Source organism: Vanessa cardui, chromosome 4 (genome assembly GCF_905220365.1).
Source record: "Vanessa cardui chromosome 4, ilVanCard2.1, whole genome shotgun sequence".
In the NCBI taxonomy this organism is placed as follows: Eukaryota; Metazoa; Arthropoda; class Insecta; order Lepidoptera; family Nymphalidae; genus Vanessa; species Vanessa cardui.
In genome coordinates this window covers 14,952,955-14,965,068 of record NC_061126.1, presented here as the reverse complement: position 1 = coordinate 14,965,068, position 12,114 = coordinate 14,952,955, and the positions used below count along the sequence as shown (strand labels likewise).

General features: G+C 31.8%; 2 protein-coding genes across 2 annotated transcripts; both read left to right on the top strand.

Moving 5' to 3' along the window:
- The first annotated feature begins 854 nt into the window (after positions 1 to 854).
- Positions 855 to 3,748, top strand: LOC124544519 (trypsin-7-like). Its single transcript, XM_047123117.1, has 5 exons — positions 855 to 909; positions 1,501 to 1,708; positions 1,843 to 2,092; positions 3,019 to 3,159; positions 3,503 to 3,748. Exons 1-5 carry the CDS (start codon positions 855 to 857, stop codon positions 3,653 to 3,655), a joined length of 807 nt encoding a protein of 268 aa, XP_046979073.1. The 3' UTR covers positions 3,656 to 3,748.
- A 3,286-nt stretch (positions 3,749 to 7,034) lies between these two features.
- On the top strand, positions 7,035 to 9,614 carry LOC124544293 (trypsin-7-like). Its single transcript, XM_047122773.1, has 5 exons — positions 7,035 to 7,140; positions 7,533 to 7,725; positions 8,019 to 8,268; positions 8,910 to 9,050; positions 9,431 to 9,614. Exons 1-5 carry the CDS (start codon positions 7,089 to 7,091, stop codon positions 9,587 to 9,589), a joined length of 795 nt encoding a protein of 264 aa, XP_046978729.1. The 5' UTR covers positions 7,035 to 7,088; the 3' UTR covers positions 9,590 to 9,614.
- Positions 9,615 to 12,114: the final 2,500 nt, after the last annotated feature.

Genomic DNA, 12,114 nt, shown 5'->3' with positions numbered 1-12,114 from the left:
ATCTGATGGTAAGGTTACCTTCGGTAACACTATGGGGTATAAGTAATCACTTACAAAGCCGCCACAAATTCGCCTTCAACCAAGATTGGGTATCTCGTGTCTGGAGCTCTTTTATAAAAAGTATAGCAAATTGATAATTCAATAACCATTAAGTGGGCAACATCAGTCCAGTTGGGCTTTCTAGAATGACAACGATAGGCTTACGTCACGTTTAGACTATATCTGAGTAGTGGTAGTATGAGTCGAGATGGCCCAGTGGTTAGAACGCGTGCATCTTAACCGATGATGGCGGGTTCAAACCCAGGCAAGCACCGCTGATTCATGTGCTTAATTTGTCTTTATAATTCATCTCGTGCTCGGCGGTGAAGGAAAACATCGTGAGGAAACCTGCATGTGACAAATTTCATATAAATTCTGCCACATGTGTATTCCACCAACCCGCATTGGAACAGCGTGGTGGAATATGTTCCAAACCTTCTCCTCAAAGGGAGAGGAGGCCTTTAGCCCAGCAGTGGGAATTTACAGGCTGTTGTTGTTGTTGTTGTTGTTGAGTAGTAGTAATAGAGAAAGAAGTCCTAAAATGTCGAAAAATGCAAATCTTTTTACGAATCATTAAAAAAAATAAACGTTCTGATTCACACTTGACTCGTGGATGGTTAGCAGAAAAATGATAAATAATATTCACATATTTTACCAAGTATTTACTGAGATAATTATTTTAAATAGAAGACATGACATTAATGGACCACTTATCACCCTCATAAAGTAGTTATAGATAAAAAAATCCTTGTGAAGTGCAGTATTTAAACATTTTTGCAAATCAGTTATTTTATTAAAACTCGTATTTATTTGCAATGGAGAAGTCTTATTTTTTAATCGTATTTTTATTGCTTTGTTTATTTATAGAAGGTACGTTGGATTTATTTTTAACTAGTTTAAAATTTGTTATTTAGTTTGTAAATAAGTATTTATTTATAAAGAAGTAAATACAATTGTTGTTTGTGTTTTCATTAGACAGTAAATTAATTTAAGATACAAATCCAGATATGGTAATAAGTAACAGTTAACAAATGTATATTCTAAGAACTATATGTCTTATTTTGTTGCCTCATTGCTCTTCATCATCATTATATAGTATAAAACAAAGTCGCTTATCGCTGTCTTTCCCTATGTACGCTGAGATCTTTAAAATTTATTGAGTTTTTGTCAACTTTGTATGCTTTGTATTGCTATATTATTATAGATGTTTCTAATGTGGTAGTATTATTGTTATTAGTAGTATATTTGGTATCAGTATTGCATCCGTGGGAAACCTTGGTGGGTGGCTAATGTGACTTTATAATGCTGCAGATCTGTATGTCTTGATTTCTAACCCTGTATTTCCTTTGAATATATATATATATATATAGTAGCAGCTCAGAGTTTATAAAATGACACATAAAAACCATTTCCATGAAATATTCTATATTTCATTTGTATTATTTATAAATATATTTTCAGATGTAGTATCCAGGAGACGTCATTATCGTGGTAAAAGTGGTGACGTTAAGAAATCAGGTGGTAAGATCGTAGGAGGCTACAACACCACTATACAGGATGTTCCTTACCAAGTGTATCTACTGCTGCAGATGGGTACTGATTACTATCAGTGTGGAGGTTCCATCATTAGCGAGAGATATATATTGACAGCAGCGCATTGTCTGACAGGGTACAGTGATAATTATGCTTCTTAATAGAAATACCTAAAATTCTTAATCAACCTATCCTTTTATTCTATACAAAAAAGACTTCAATATATTACTGTATTAAATAAAAATATTCTAATAGTAGATATTTTTCCAGTATAACAAGAATTTACATAAGAGCTGGCAGTACTTTAGCAGACAGCGGTGGTACCCAGTACAATACTTCTTTATATAGACAGCACCCATTTTATAACCCATTGAACAGCGACTATGATGTTGGTCTCATAAATGTTCCTCGTGGTATTACATTGGATGGTGTTAATACAAAGGCTGTTCCACTACCAAGAGCTGGAACTACAATCAATAATGGTACAAATATTCTTGTGACTGGTTGGGGAGATACTACTGTAAGTGAGAATATTGATTAATTTAAAATTTTATCATGAAACTCCACACACCGTCATATATAATATTACATAAAGGCTTCGTCTATTATTAATTGACTAATCACTACATATAATAAAATAAACTCCCCCGGCCGCGTTTGCCTGTCTGTACGTTAGTACGCGATAATCTCCAAAAATACTGAACGGATTTTCATGCGGTTTTCACTATTATACAGAGGAATTCATTCAGAGGATATAAGGAAGGTTTATAGTATATAATTTAATAAGGTTTTTATACGTTGAAATAGAACGACAATTGTTACGAAATATAAATAAAACTACATGAGTAGGATAGTCAATATTCTCCAAAACCCTGCAGATTCGTATTGACAGCTTTTTGTTTCCGCTCCGAACGAAGGTATTTGGAGAGAAGTATTCCTACACCCTTATCCTTGCCCAGATATTTCAAGACGTTTGGTAGTTCGTTCGAACTATCTGTGGAATTCTCCTCTACATCAAGTACAAGGATACTTCAAATATTACGGCTGAGATTATTTAAAAAATCTTGGATCATAAATAAATTAGTATCTTTATTTATGGATGTAAATGATATGTTTCGCGCTGTTATTGTAATTATTTCTAATATTAGATGTAACTTTTTAATATAAAAGTATTTTTATTGCTTAAATTGCAGAAAATCTTTAAATCAAAATCATTAAACAATTATAAAAAAACAGAGTTATGAGTCCCTAAGATCTATCTATCTATCCCTAGTCTCCTAAGATGTATATTCTAAATTATATTTTTAATTATGCAAAAATATTTCATCTTTTTATATTTCTAATTCATTTGAATTAATAAAATATAAGAAATCTACTAAATAAACTTCTATTGCATTTAAAATGCAACCATTAAATTTTATTGAAATAAAATATTCTCTTATTTAGGAAAACGGCCAGGTGAGCGAAAATTTGATGGGCGTGCAAGTACCGACCGTATCTAATGAGGAATGTCGCAGGTCTTACTCCACACTAACAGCTCGACAGTTTTGTGCCGGCGTACCCGAAGGAGGCAAGGACTCTTGTCAGGTATATTTACTTCTAGAAATTTCTGAAAAATTTCATGTTTATTTCTCATATTTAGTTATATTTGCGTAGCATCTTCAAAATTGTACCTCTAAAATTGAAATGATTTTTAATGCTCAGATACTCAAATTTTAGATCAAGAAAATATATCTACGATGTAGATTTATTATTAGTAATAATTTTCTTTCTGAAAATTTCAAGTCTTAATTTGTTCTCTATTTGTCTATATCGCCAACCTGCATTGGAGAACTGTTGTAGGATGATTGGATATTTTAGCTTAATAATTGGAATCGATATACTTTTGCCTTTGGATTTGTAAATGAGACTATCCATATGTATGATCCAGGGTGATTCTGGAGGTCCAGCAGTGGAAACAGATAGTGGAACTCAACTCGGAATCGTGTCTTTTGGATCGGGTTGTGCTCGACCAGGGACGCCGGGAGTTTATACTAATGTAGCCAAAGTAAGAAGGTGGATTAAAACAAACTCGGGCGTCTAAGTTTAAGTATGATGTTCTAAAATTATCTAAAAATAAATACAATAAATTACTATGTAGGAAATTATATTTATTGAACTTTTTATTGAAATTGTTAATCTTTTTTTTTCTTTTGTTTTGTATTCAAAATATGTTACGACATTATTTTTTATTAGAACAATCAGAAGATCTCTTTGTAATTGTCAGATCCGTGTAGTTTATGTAGCCCCTGATAAGAATAGATTTGAAGATCTAGTATTACTAAAAAATTAAACTATATAATATGCCTGATAAGTAAAAATTAATAATTATTTATTGTTTTATATTGTACTACTTGTGTTATTAGGTTTAAAATATTATTTAATAGATCTTGGTGCTGTTTATTGCTGCTTTATAAGATACATACTTATTATTGCTTTAAGGTATTGTTATCGAGATATAATGTTAAAATATATTGAAATAAATAAATATTAATTAGTGATGATATTTTAATTTATTCGTAACTTATATAATAACAATTTATGTATAATGCTTTGCATGATTTTTTTATAGACTGTATGTATCTTTTTTTGATAGAAATACATCAAACAACTCAAACGCATAGACATATTAGGTAATGTCGATAAAAATCTATAATAAGTCTTATGTCATTATGACACTATAGATATCGATATTTTCATCCTGCAAAAAAGCAGCTAATTTTTTACTCTTTGGGACGTTTTCATTAAATTGAGTATACTTACGGTTGCTCCACAATACTTTTATAACCACGCCAACCGCCCCGACTTCGCACGGGTTCGCAATGCTGATACTAAATATACTACAGAATATCTTACAACGTTCACAGTTTTTCAGTCATTAGACAATACAAACCGTTTTGTCCCTGGGTTTTCAACCGATTACAATAAGGAGGAGGTTATCAATTTGTCTGTATTTTTTTATGTTATATATTATATTTCACTGGAACCGATTTTGATATTTTTTTTTGTTTGAAATCACGTGGTCCCATTTTAATTTAATCCAGTTCTGATGATGGTATCCATATGAAAACGATATAAGTCTTAAATTTGCATTATGTATGTGCGCGATAAATAGGTGAATAACTCAAAATTGCGCCAGCCAATTTTGATGATTTTTATTTATTATAAAGGATTTAGTTCATGGGTAGTTTGATAAAGGTTTGGTGAGGTTTTGATCATAGGATCCATGACTAACGGAAAAGAAGGGAACGGAACAATTCTGACGAGTACGTTAGCGATACTGGGCCGAATCTTTTATTTATACGTTATTTGGATATTTGAGTCACCTTCCGTAACGTGGTTATGTTCATTTAATTTTCATAGTCGAATATTATAATTAACTAGCGACCTGCCCCGGCTTCGCACGGGTGCAATACTGATACTAAATATACTACAAAATTTGTTTGTTTACGAGATCGCGTTGCAAACTCTTAAAATAATCAGTGTTTCTTTATTATATTGTTCATGTATTATATACACAACAAATAAAAATAATTGCGTTAACAACATATTTTTTAGAGTCCTCCCAATTAAAATGAACTGAAAAATATTAGACTTCTTGACTGACAGCGACTCCAAATATAACAATAACTATAACTACGTTATATAATCGTAAACCGACTTTTAAGTATTTTTATTATTACTTTTTAGTGCATATTTATTTGTTTTTAAATAGTGTTTTGTCTGAAGTCGGTTTTTCTTTTTGTTAAAATTTTTATTTATAAACCCACAATATATTCGAAAATATTTATTTAAATTACATAATGTAAAGGGCCATATTAATTTATATGAATTGCACAATATATTCAAGGTATTAATTTGGATAAGGATAAATGCTGTATTGTTTAAAATCACTTCGAAAATCAGCATTAAATCTCGTAAAAATTAAAGTGTAGAAATGATTATTGTGGGTTATCCCCAAAACATAGTCATGTACCACCCGGGACTTTTTGAAGACCTTTTTAAGGTGTATAATACTGTAGTACATTATTTTGACCCATCTCTTAGGTTTCAATTAGCGTTTGCAATGTAAGCGAAAAATGTATTTATTTACGACATTATCAGTGTGTCTCTACTATATTGTCTATCTATAACATACAAAAACCTTTGACTCGAATCACTTTATCTATTAAAAAAAAAAAAACAACATTCGTTGCGCAATTTTAAAGATCTAAGCATACATAGAGACAGACAACGGTGAGCGACTTTATTATATACTACGGAATGATCTTGATGATTATGTATGTATACTCACTGTAATTAAGATGTTTTTTCTGTTTTAAAGTTAACTCAGAACATCTAGTTTCCAAATTCATAAAGTAAATACGTATATATCTTACCTGGGCCCGGTATTTGTTGGTTTAATAGAATTTCAGGAATATTTTTAACAAAAAGAAAAGCTTATATCGAAAAAAATATTATAAGTAAGACATATTAATAAAAGGTTATCTTAGGTTATAAGAAAGCGTAGATTTAGTAATCAGAATAGGTAGGATACATACAAACCAGTATAAGTACCTATTGAGTATCTTCTGAATTTGCCGGTTCTTCTTAGTAGAATCTACTTTCCGACCAGAAATAGGTTTAAATTTAATTCAACACTGTAATATAATGATTAAAAAGTGCTTATATGTGTTTACTTAAATAAAGGTTCCTTTTTTCATTAATTATAACTTTTTTTTTAACAATTATACGTTTTTTTAATAATCTTAGTGCTTTGTGTATCAAAGGACTTTATGTGAGCCTATCAAATAAAAAAAATTAAACCAATATACATAAAATGAGTACCAGAAGATGCAATGCCTTATGAAGAAGTTTTTAATATAACATATAATTATATAAACACCTGTATTGTATACTTCTATGTGACATTTAATTATATAGTTTTACGTACTTTGATATGACGTACGATATATGATATTGAAATATAAAACCATATAATTGGCTATAATATTAGTTGTACGTTCAATTTCTAAAAAAGGAAACCAAATAAACAGGCTCTAATAAATATTACACTGGCTCACTCACCCTTATACTCACCCAACCACGACAACAAGTTGGCGTTGTTACATGTTCAGCCGCAGAATAAGTGGTGTTGGTGGTCACAGGCTTCCACATCCATGCTCTGAATGAATATATGATGAACGTACAATGATTTCAAGTTACTTTCGCAAAAAATACTTGTTTTTCTTGAAAAAAAAAATAATTACAAGATTTTTTATATATTTTTTCAAAATCTTTGTATCATTATTTTCCAAGAAGCATTTAGATATTTACACGCAAATGACTTTTTAATAGTGATATGTAATGTCACCGGGAGATAATTAAAGAAAAATATTGATTCCGATTACCAATGTTACCTTACTGATATTAGCTTTGGTCCTATAAAAACATTACACAGTCCGAGTACTTTCCATAGTGTCTCTAAGTTGTGAACAATGAAGATGTTTTTGATACCTTTATATCTATTTTGTGCATTTTTATCCAAAGGTAAAGTATAGAAAAACGTCACAACCCATAAATGTTAAGACCATTACGTGTTAGGAATACAGTTTTTCCTTTCTTATGGAGACGAACTCATTCAATCCCGCATTGTATATCAGCTTTACTTCAGGGAACCGGGCTGTGAGGATTAATAGCCTGTAAATCTTTTGATAGACCCTTTTTAGATGCGAATCCAACAGGAATCGTTTTTAAATGCACTTGACCCTGGGGTGTGGTATCATGTTGTGCTCGTTACTTTCAGAGGAAAGGCGGAGTTTTTCTCAAGGAGGAGATTAATGTCTGCAAATCAATATGCCTTACTTATTCTTGGCACTGACATTATGTATTAAATTAATTATTAATAAAGTCATATTAATTACACTTTAGTTTGGTTTCAGATGTGCTTTGTAAAAGCCACCACAAGAGCAGTCGAAGCGATGGAGGGAAAATTGTTGGTGGTTATGAAACCACAATCGAAAACTTTCCGTATCAAGCGCAGCTACTTTTAGAAAAGGGGGAAGATTATTATCAATGCGGGGGCTCTATCATCAACGAGAACACTATTCTGACTGCGGCACACTGTTTAACTGGGTATGGCATGTTACACCACCAGCTTTTATTCAGCACTAACAACAACAACAACAGCCTGAATTTTCCGAGAAATACACATGTGGCAGAATTTCTATGAAATTAGACACATGCAGGTTTCCTCACGATGTTTTCCTTCACCGCCATGATCAAGATGAATTATAAACAGAATTTAAGCATATGAATAGTGCTTGCTTGGGTTTGAAGATGCACTTATTCTAACCACTGGGCCATCTCGGCTCTCCAGCATTAACAATTACCATATTATAAAAATGTTTTTTTTTATCGTTCAACAGTATCTCTAAAGTGTATGTTAGAACTGGCAGTTCTGAAGCTGGAAGTGGTGGAAGCATGACAGTCTCGAATAATTTCACGCAACACCCGAAGTATAATGCAAGGACAAGCGATTATGACGTTGGAGTCGTAAGACTATCAACACCAATTACAATAGATGGCGATAAAACAAAGGTGATTCAGTTGGCGAAAAAAGGATCAACCATTGCTCCGGGCACCAATGTTCTTGTATCAGGATGGGGAACTACTTCTGTAAGTGAATCATGATACTCAGCAATGTATTTGTATAATATTGATCCCATAAACAGAATATACAAATATTATTTTTATTACTAAAGAATTAAATGCTTAAATATTTACAAATATAAATTAAATGTAGTAACTGTATAAATCTTGAACGTAAGAATGCTAGCAGCATTTCCCCGTTAAATCGTAATTCCGATCCTCTGGGCAAAAAACGAATATGCTTCTGTCACCAGTGGAGGTGACAAGTGAGGTGTTATACTTTTGATAAAGCTTGTTGCACCACTAGTCCAAGGGCAAAGTATTTCGACAGCAAATTCCCTTAAAATATATAGATATTTGGAAGAGTCAAGTTTAGTCAGAAGATAATTTGTGCAGAATAGAGCGTAAGAATGTGCAAAAAAATATACGACACAAAGCCCTACTACCAAGAAAACACATAATAAAGTTAGGGTATTGTAAATTGTATACACAAAATAATGTTTTTATTCCGTCCCTGGTGATGAGTATACTTTTTTTTGGCTTTAGCGTTATAGTATTGATTCATTCTTTCTTATCGTCTAAATTAGATGTTATTGTTGCAACAATATTTATATGAGTAAAATAAAATTTAGAGATATTTTGTTGCATTCTTAATATAATTATTACAGGAAAACGGTGAAACAAGTGATAATTTAATGGCGGTTGAAGTGCCCACAGTTTCTAACGACCAGTGCCGTAAAAGTTACAGTACTCTTACAGTAAGAATGTTTTGCGCTGGTGTTCCTGAAGGCGGCAAGGATTCTTGTCAGGTGATTAATATCGTCGTTGAAGATTTTGATTTTAAAAAGAAACCATGCGAATTCTTGTTCTAAAACTTTTTGTTGATTGGAACATTTCAAACATTATTATGTCTGATATTTAGTGTTAAACATCAATTTTAGTTGAAAACGTAATTATACAATCGAATCGATAAATGTTACTTTTTCACTATTCGATATTTATTCTGCATTTATTTCTAATATTTTGTTGCGCAATTTATAATATATGTTATAAATGTTCAGCAAAAATATAATCTCAAAAACTCACTCTTTGTAACTGATAGACATTTCGCGTAATTCCTTTTATGCCCAAATTTGAATTACAATTATATTTCCTTTATATTCATAACAATGAATGTATCTCACTACAGGGAGATTCTGGTGGACCTGCTGTATCAAAGTCGTCGGGTATCCAGCTGGGTATTGTGTCCTTCGGCAGCGGCTGTGCACGTAAAGGTTATCCAGGTGTTTACACGAGGGTATCCAGCGTCGGCATCCGTGATTGGATAAAGAAAGTCTCTGGAGTATAGTCAACATATTATGTCATGACTATAAAACAGAATATTTACTTATACATGTCTTAACGAATCTTGCTCGTTTAATGGAAAGATTGTATATAAAATAAAGGCGCTGTTTATATATAAATAAATGTTTTATTAAATTTAATTATTAATACCTTCCTCCTTACCGGTAAGCGATGACCTTTAATATATTTTTTAAGAACGATGTATACAAAAATTTCGTTTTGGACGAGATTTCATCAGCTGAAACCAAAACTTCCTTAGTTGTCTAAGGTCTTATCTTAAACTACACATAGTATGAACTCACGTTTTAATTAATGACCATATTGAATCTATAACATTTTGTCAATGTTTTGTCGTTATGGTTTTAAATTAAATAGTTAAAAATATGAACATATTTTTGTGTTATATAATATTTCAGCCAGGCCATCCAGTCTCAAATGGTTTGCGCAGGAAATATAAAAAAACGAAAGGGTATGTGCACATATAAGGATACTATCTTCGTTGATGGAATGCAAAAAGATAGATATCAGGCGATTCGGATGTTTCATTCTCCTTCATTCTACAAAATAGAATCAAGGTCAACTTTTAAGTTCTTTTCTAGACAAGGACTGATATTAATAGCTTACTATCCCCACACTGAAAGATAAACCAAATATAGATTTGGTACTTGAACTTGGTACTATACCGTATACATAAAAAATTAGACATTCCTTACGCTATAAATACACATATCATATGTGAATAGTTATACGTTTATTACGTCTGTTTATTCCGAAACAGTCTTTTGTTTAATGAAACATATATTAAATAATAGACGTGTTCGCATATTCAGCTAGATTGAGCGTCGACAAAACTTTTCAGTGAGAATGACAAAACTCAGAGCGAATACTAACACGAAATCCGTTAGAATTTAAATGAACGGGACCCGCGAAGTTGGGTGTGACTAAAAACTTTTTTAATTTCGTGGAAAAGAGCCAGGTGCTCCTGCGTCAGTGCGATTCGACAGACAATATCGTAGCTGGCCTGCCGTCTAGCGATAAGGCCCTTGCTCGAACTTGAAATACTTTTTTTATATAATCCACTAATTATAGACTTTCATCGATTTCGTTATATGGATTTTTTCACTTGTCGTTTTTTATGTGTGGTTTGAAGAGTTTTGGTACTTTGGATTGTTTGGTATGGATTACTTATATGAAATAAAAAACGAAATGTCGCTTCAAAAAGTTTGCATATAAATACATACCCTATGTATTTATATGCAAACTTGATATTCGAAAGTAATATTATTGATATTTTGAAATATTTTGTCCGATTGAAAAAGTTTGTGTCTTTATGTAGTAAGTGATATTTTACTGATACATAAGTAATTAAGTTAACTACCACTGTTGGGCTTAGCCTCCACTTTTCTGCAGACAAAGTTATCGGGTTAATTCAACACACCGTTCAAGGCAGGTTGATTCACATATGTGAGGCACATTTTTATCTGGCAGTTCCTCAGAATTTTGATCTTCGTTTCAGAGTACGAGGTCATGTTTGAGTGTAAAGCCATTCCACAATTTCCCACTTTACTGTTTCTTTTTAATATAAAATATTTAATAGAATTACATTTTCCTTCTTAATTTGAATGCACTTGCTTATTCTTTAATAAATCTTCTTTCACTAAAGGTCATCTGCGAGAGATCGCTTCAAGTGATAACACTGACATTGCGCCTTGTTTTCTGTATGTTGTGCAATAGTATAAGGATAATAAAACTTAATCACACTTGTGATGATCGTCTTCGGATCAGCTTTGGAATAGTTGCTTTCACATGCCACATATGCTATTGTATTTAACTAACATGAATTTGTATTTTTTAAAAGTTGAAAAAGAGTAACTACTTATTTTCTTCACAGTATTTTTTGGTAGAAACTGCATTCCGAATCGGTGGTAGCTTAACTCAATATAGCTAGTTAAAAGACGATTCAAAGTTGCTTGTAAAAGCCTGTTTATATAAAATTTATTTTGATTATAATGAATATTGAATATGTCTAAGATCAATCTTATCTTGTAGAATCTGAGGCACGTGTATATTTTTATTTCAAATTTTTCGGCGTTAAACTTAGGCGTAAAACCACGCGTTGGTAATCGTAGTCGGGACAGACGGAAGGGAAGATAAATGAAAATGTAATTAAGAACAAGGAAAACTTTTAAGAGAGCGTTAAAAGTTTATTCCTCCCGCTAGATTACTTATATAAAGAATGAGTGTTGTAAAATTCTGAGATTTATTAACTCTCGCGAAAGTAATTAATTAAAAAAATGGATAATACAAGTTATTGAAAATTGAGTAACGGCTAGCAAAAATTAGTTACCAAGCTAACAAACCAACTATATATAATAAAGTGTTTTAGTCTATTTACTAAAACGAATAATTAACGAATCGCATAATATTCATTACTTCTAACATCACTGTAAGTATACTTTTGAGCCGAGATGGCACACATGGACATCTCCTACTTCAAACGTGGAGGTACGTTGCCGGCCTTTAAGTAAT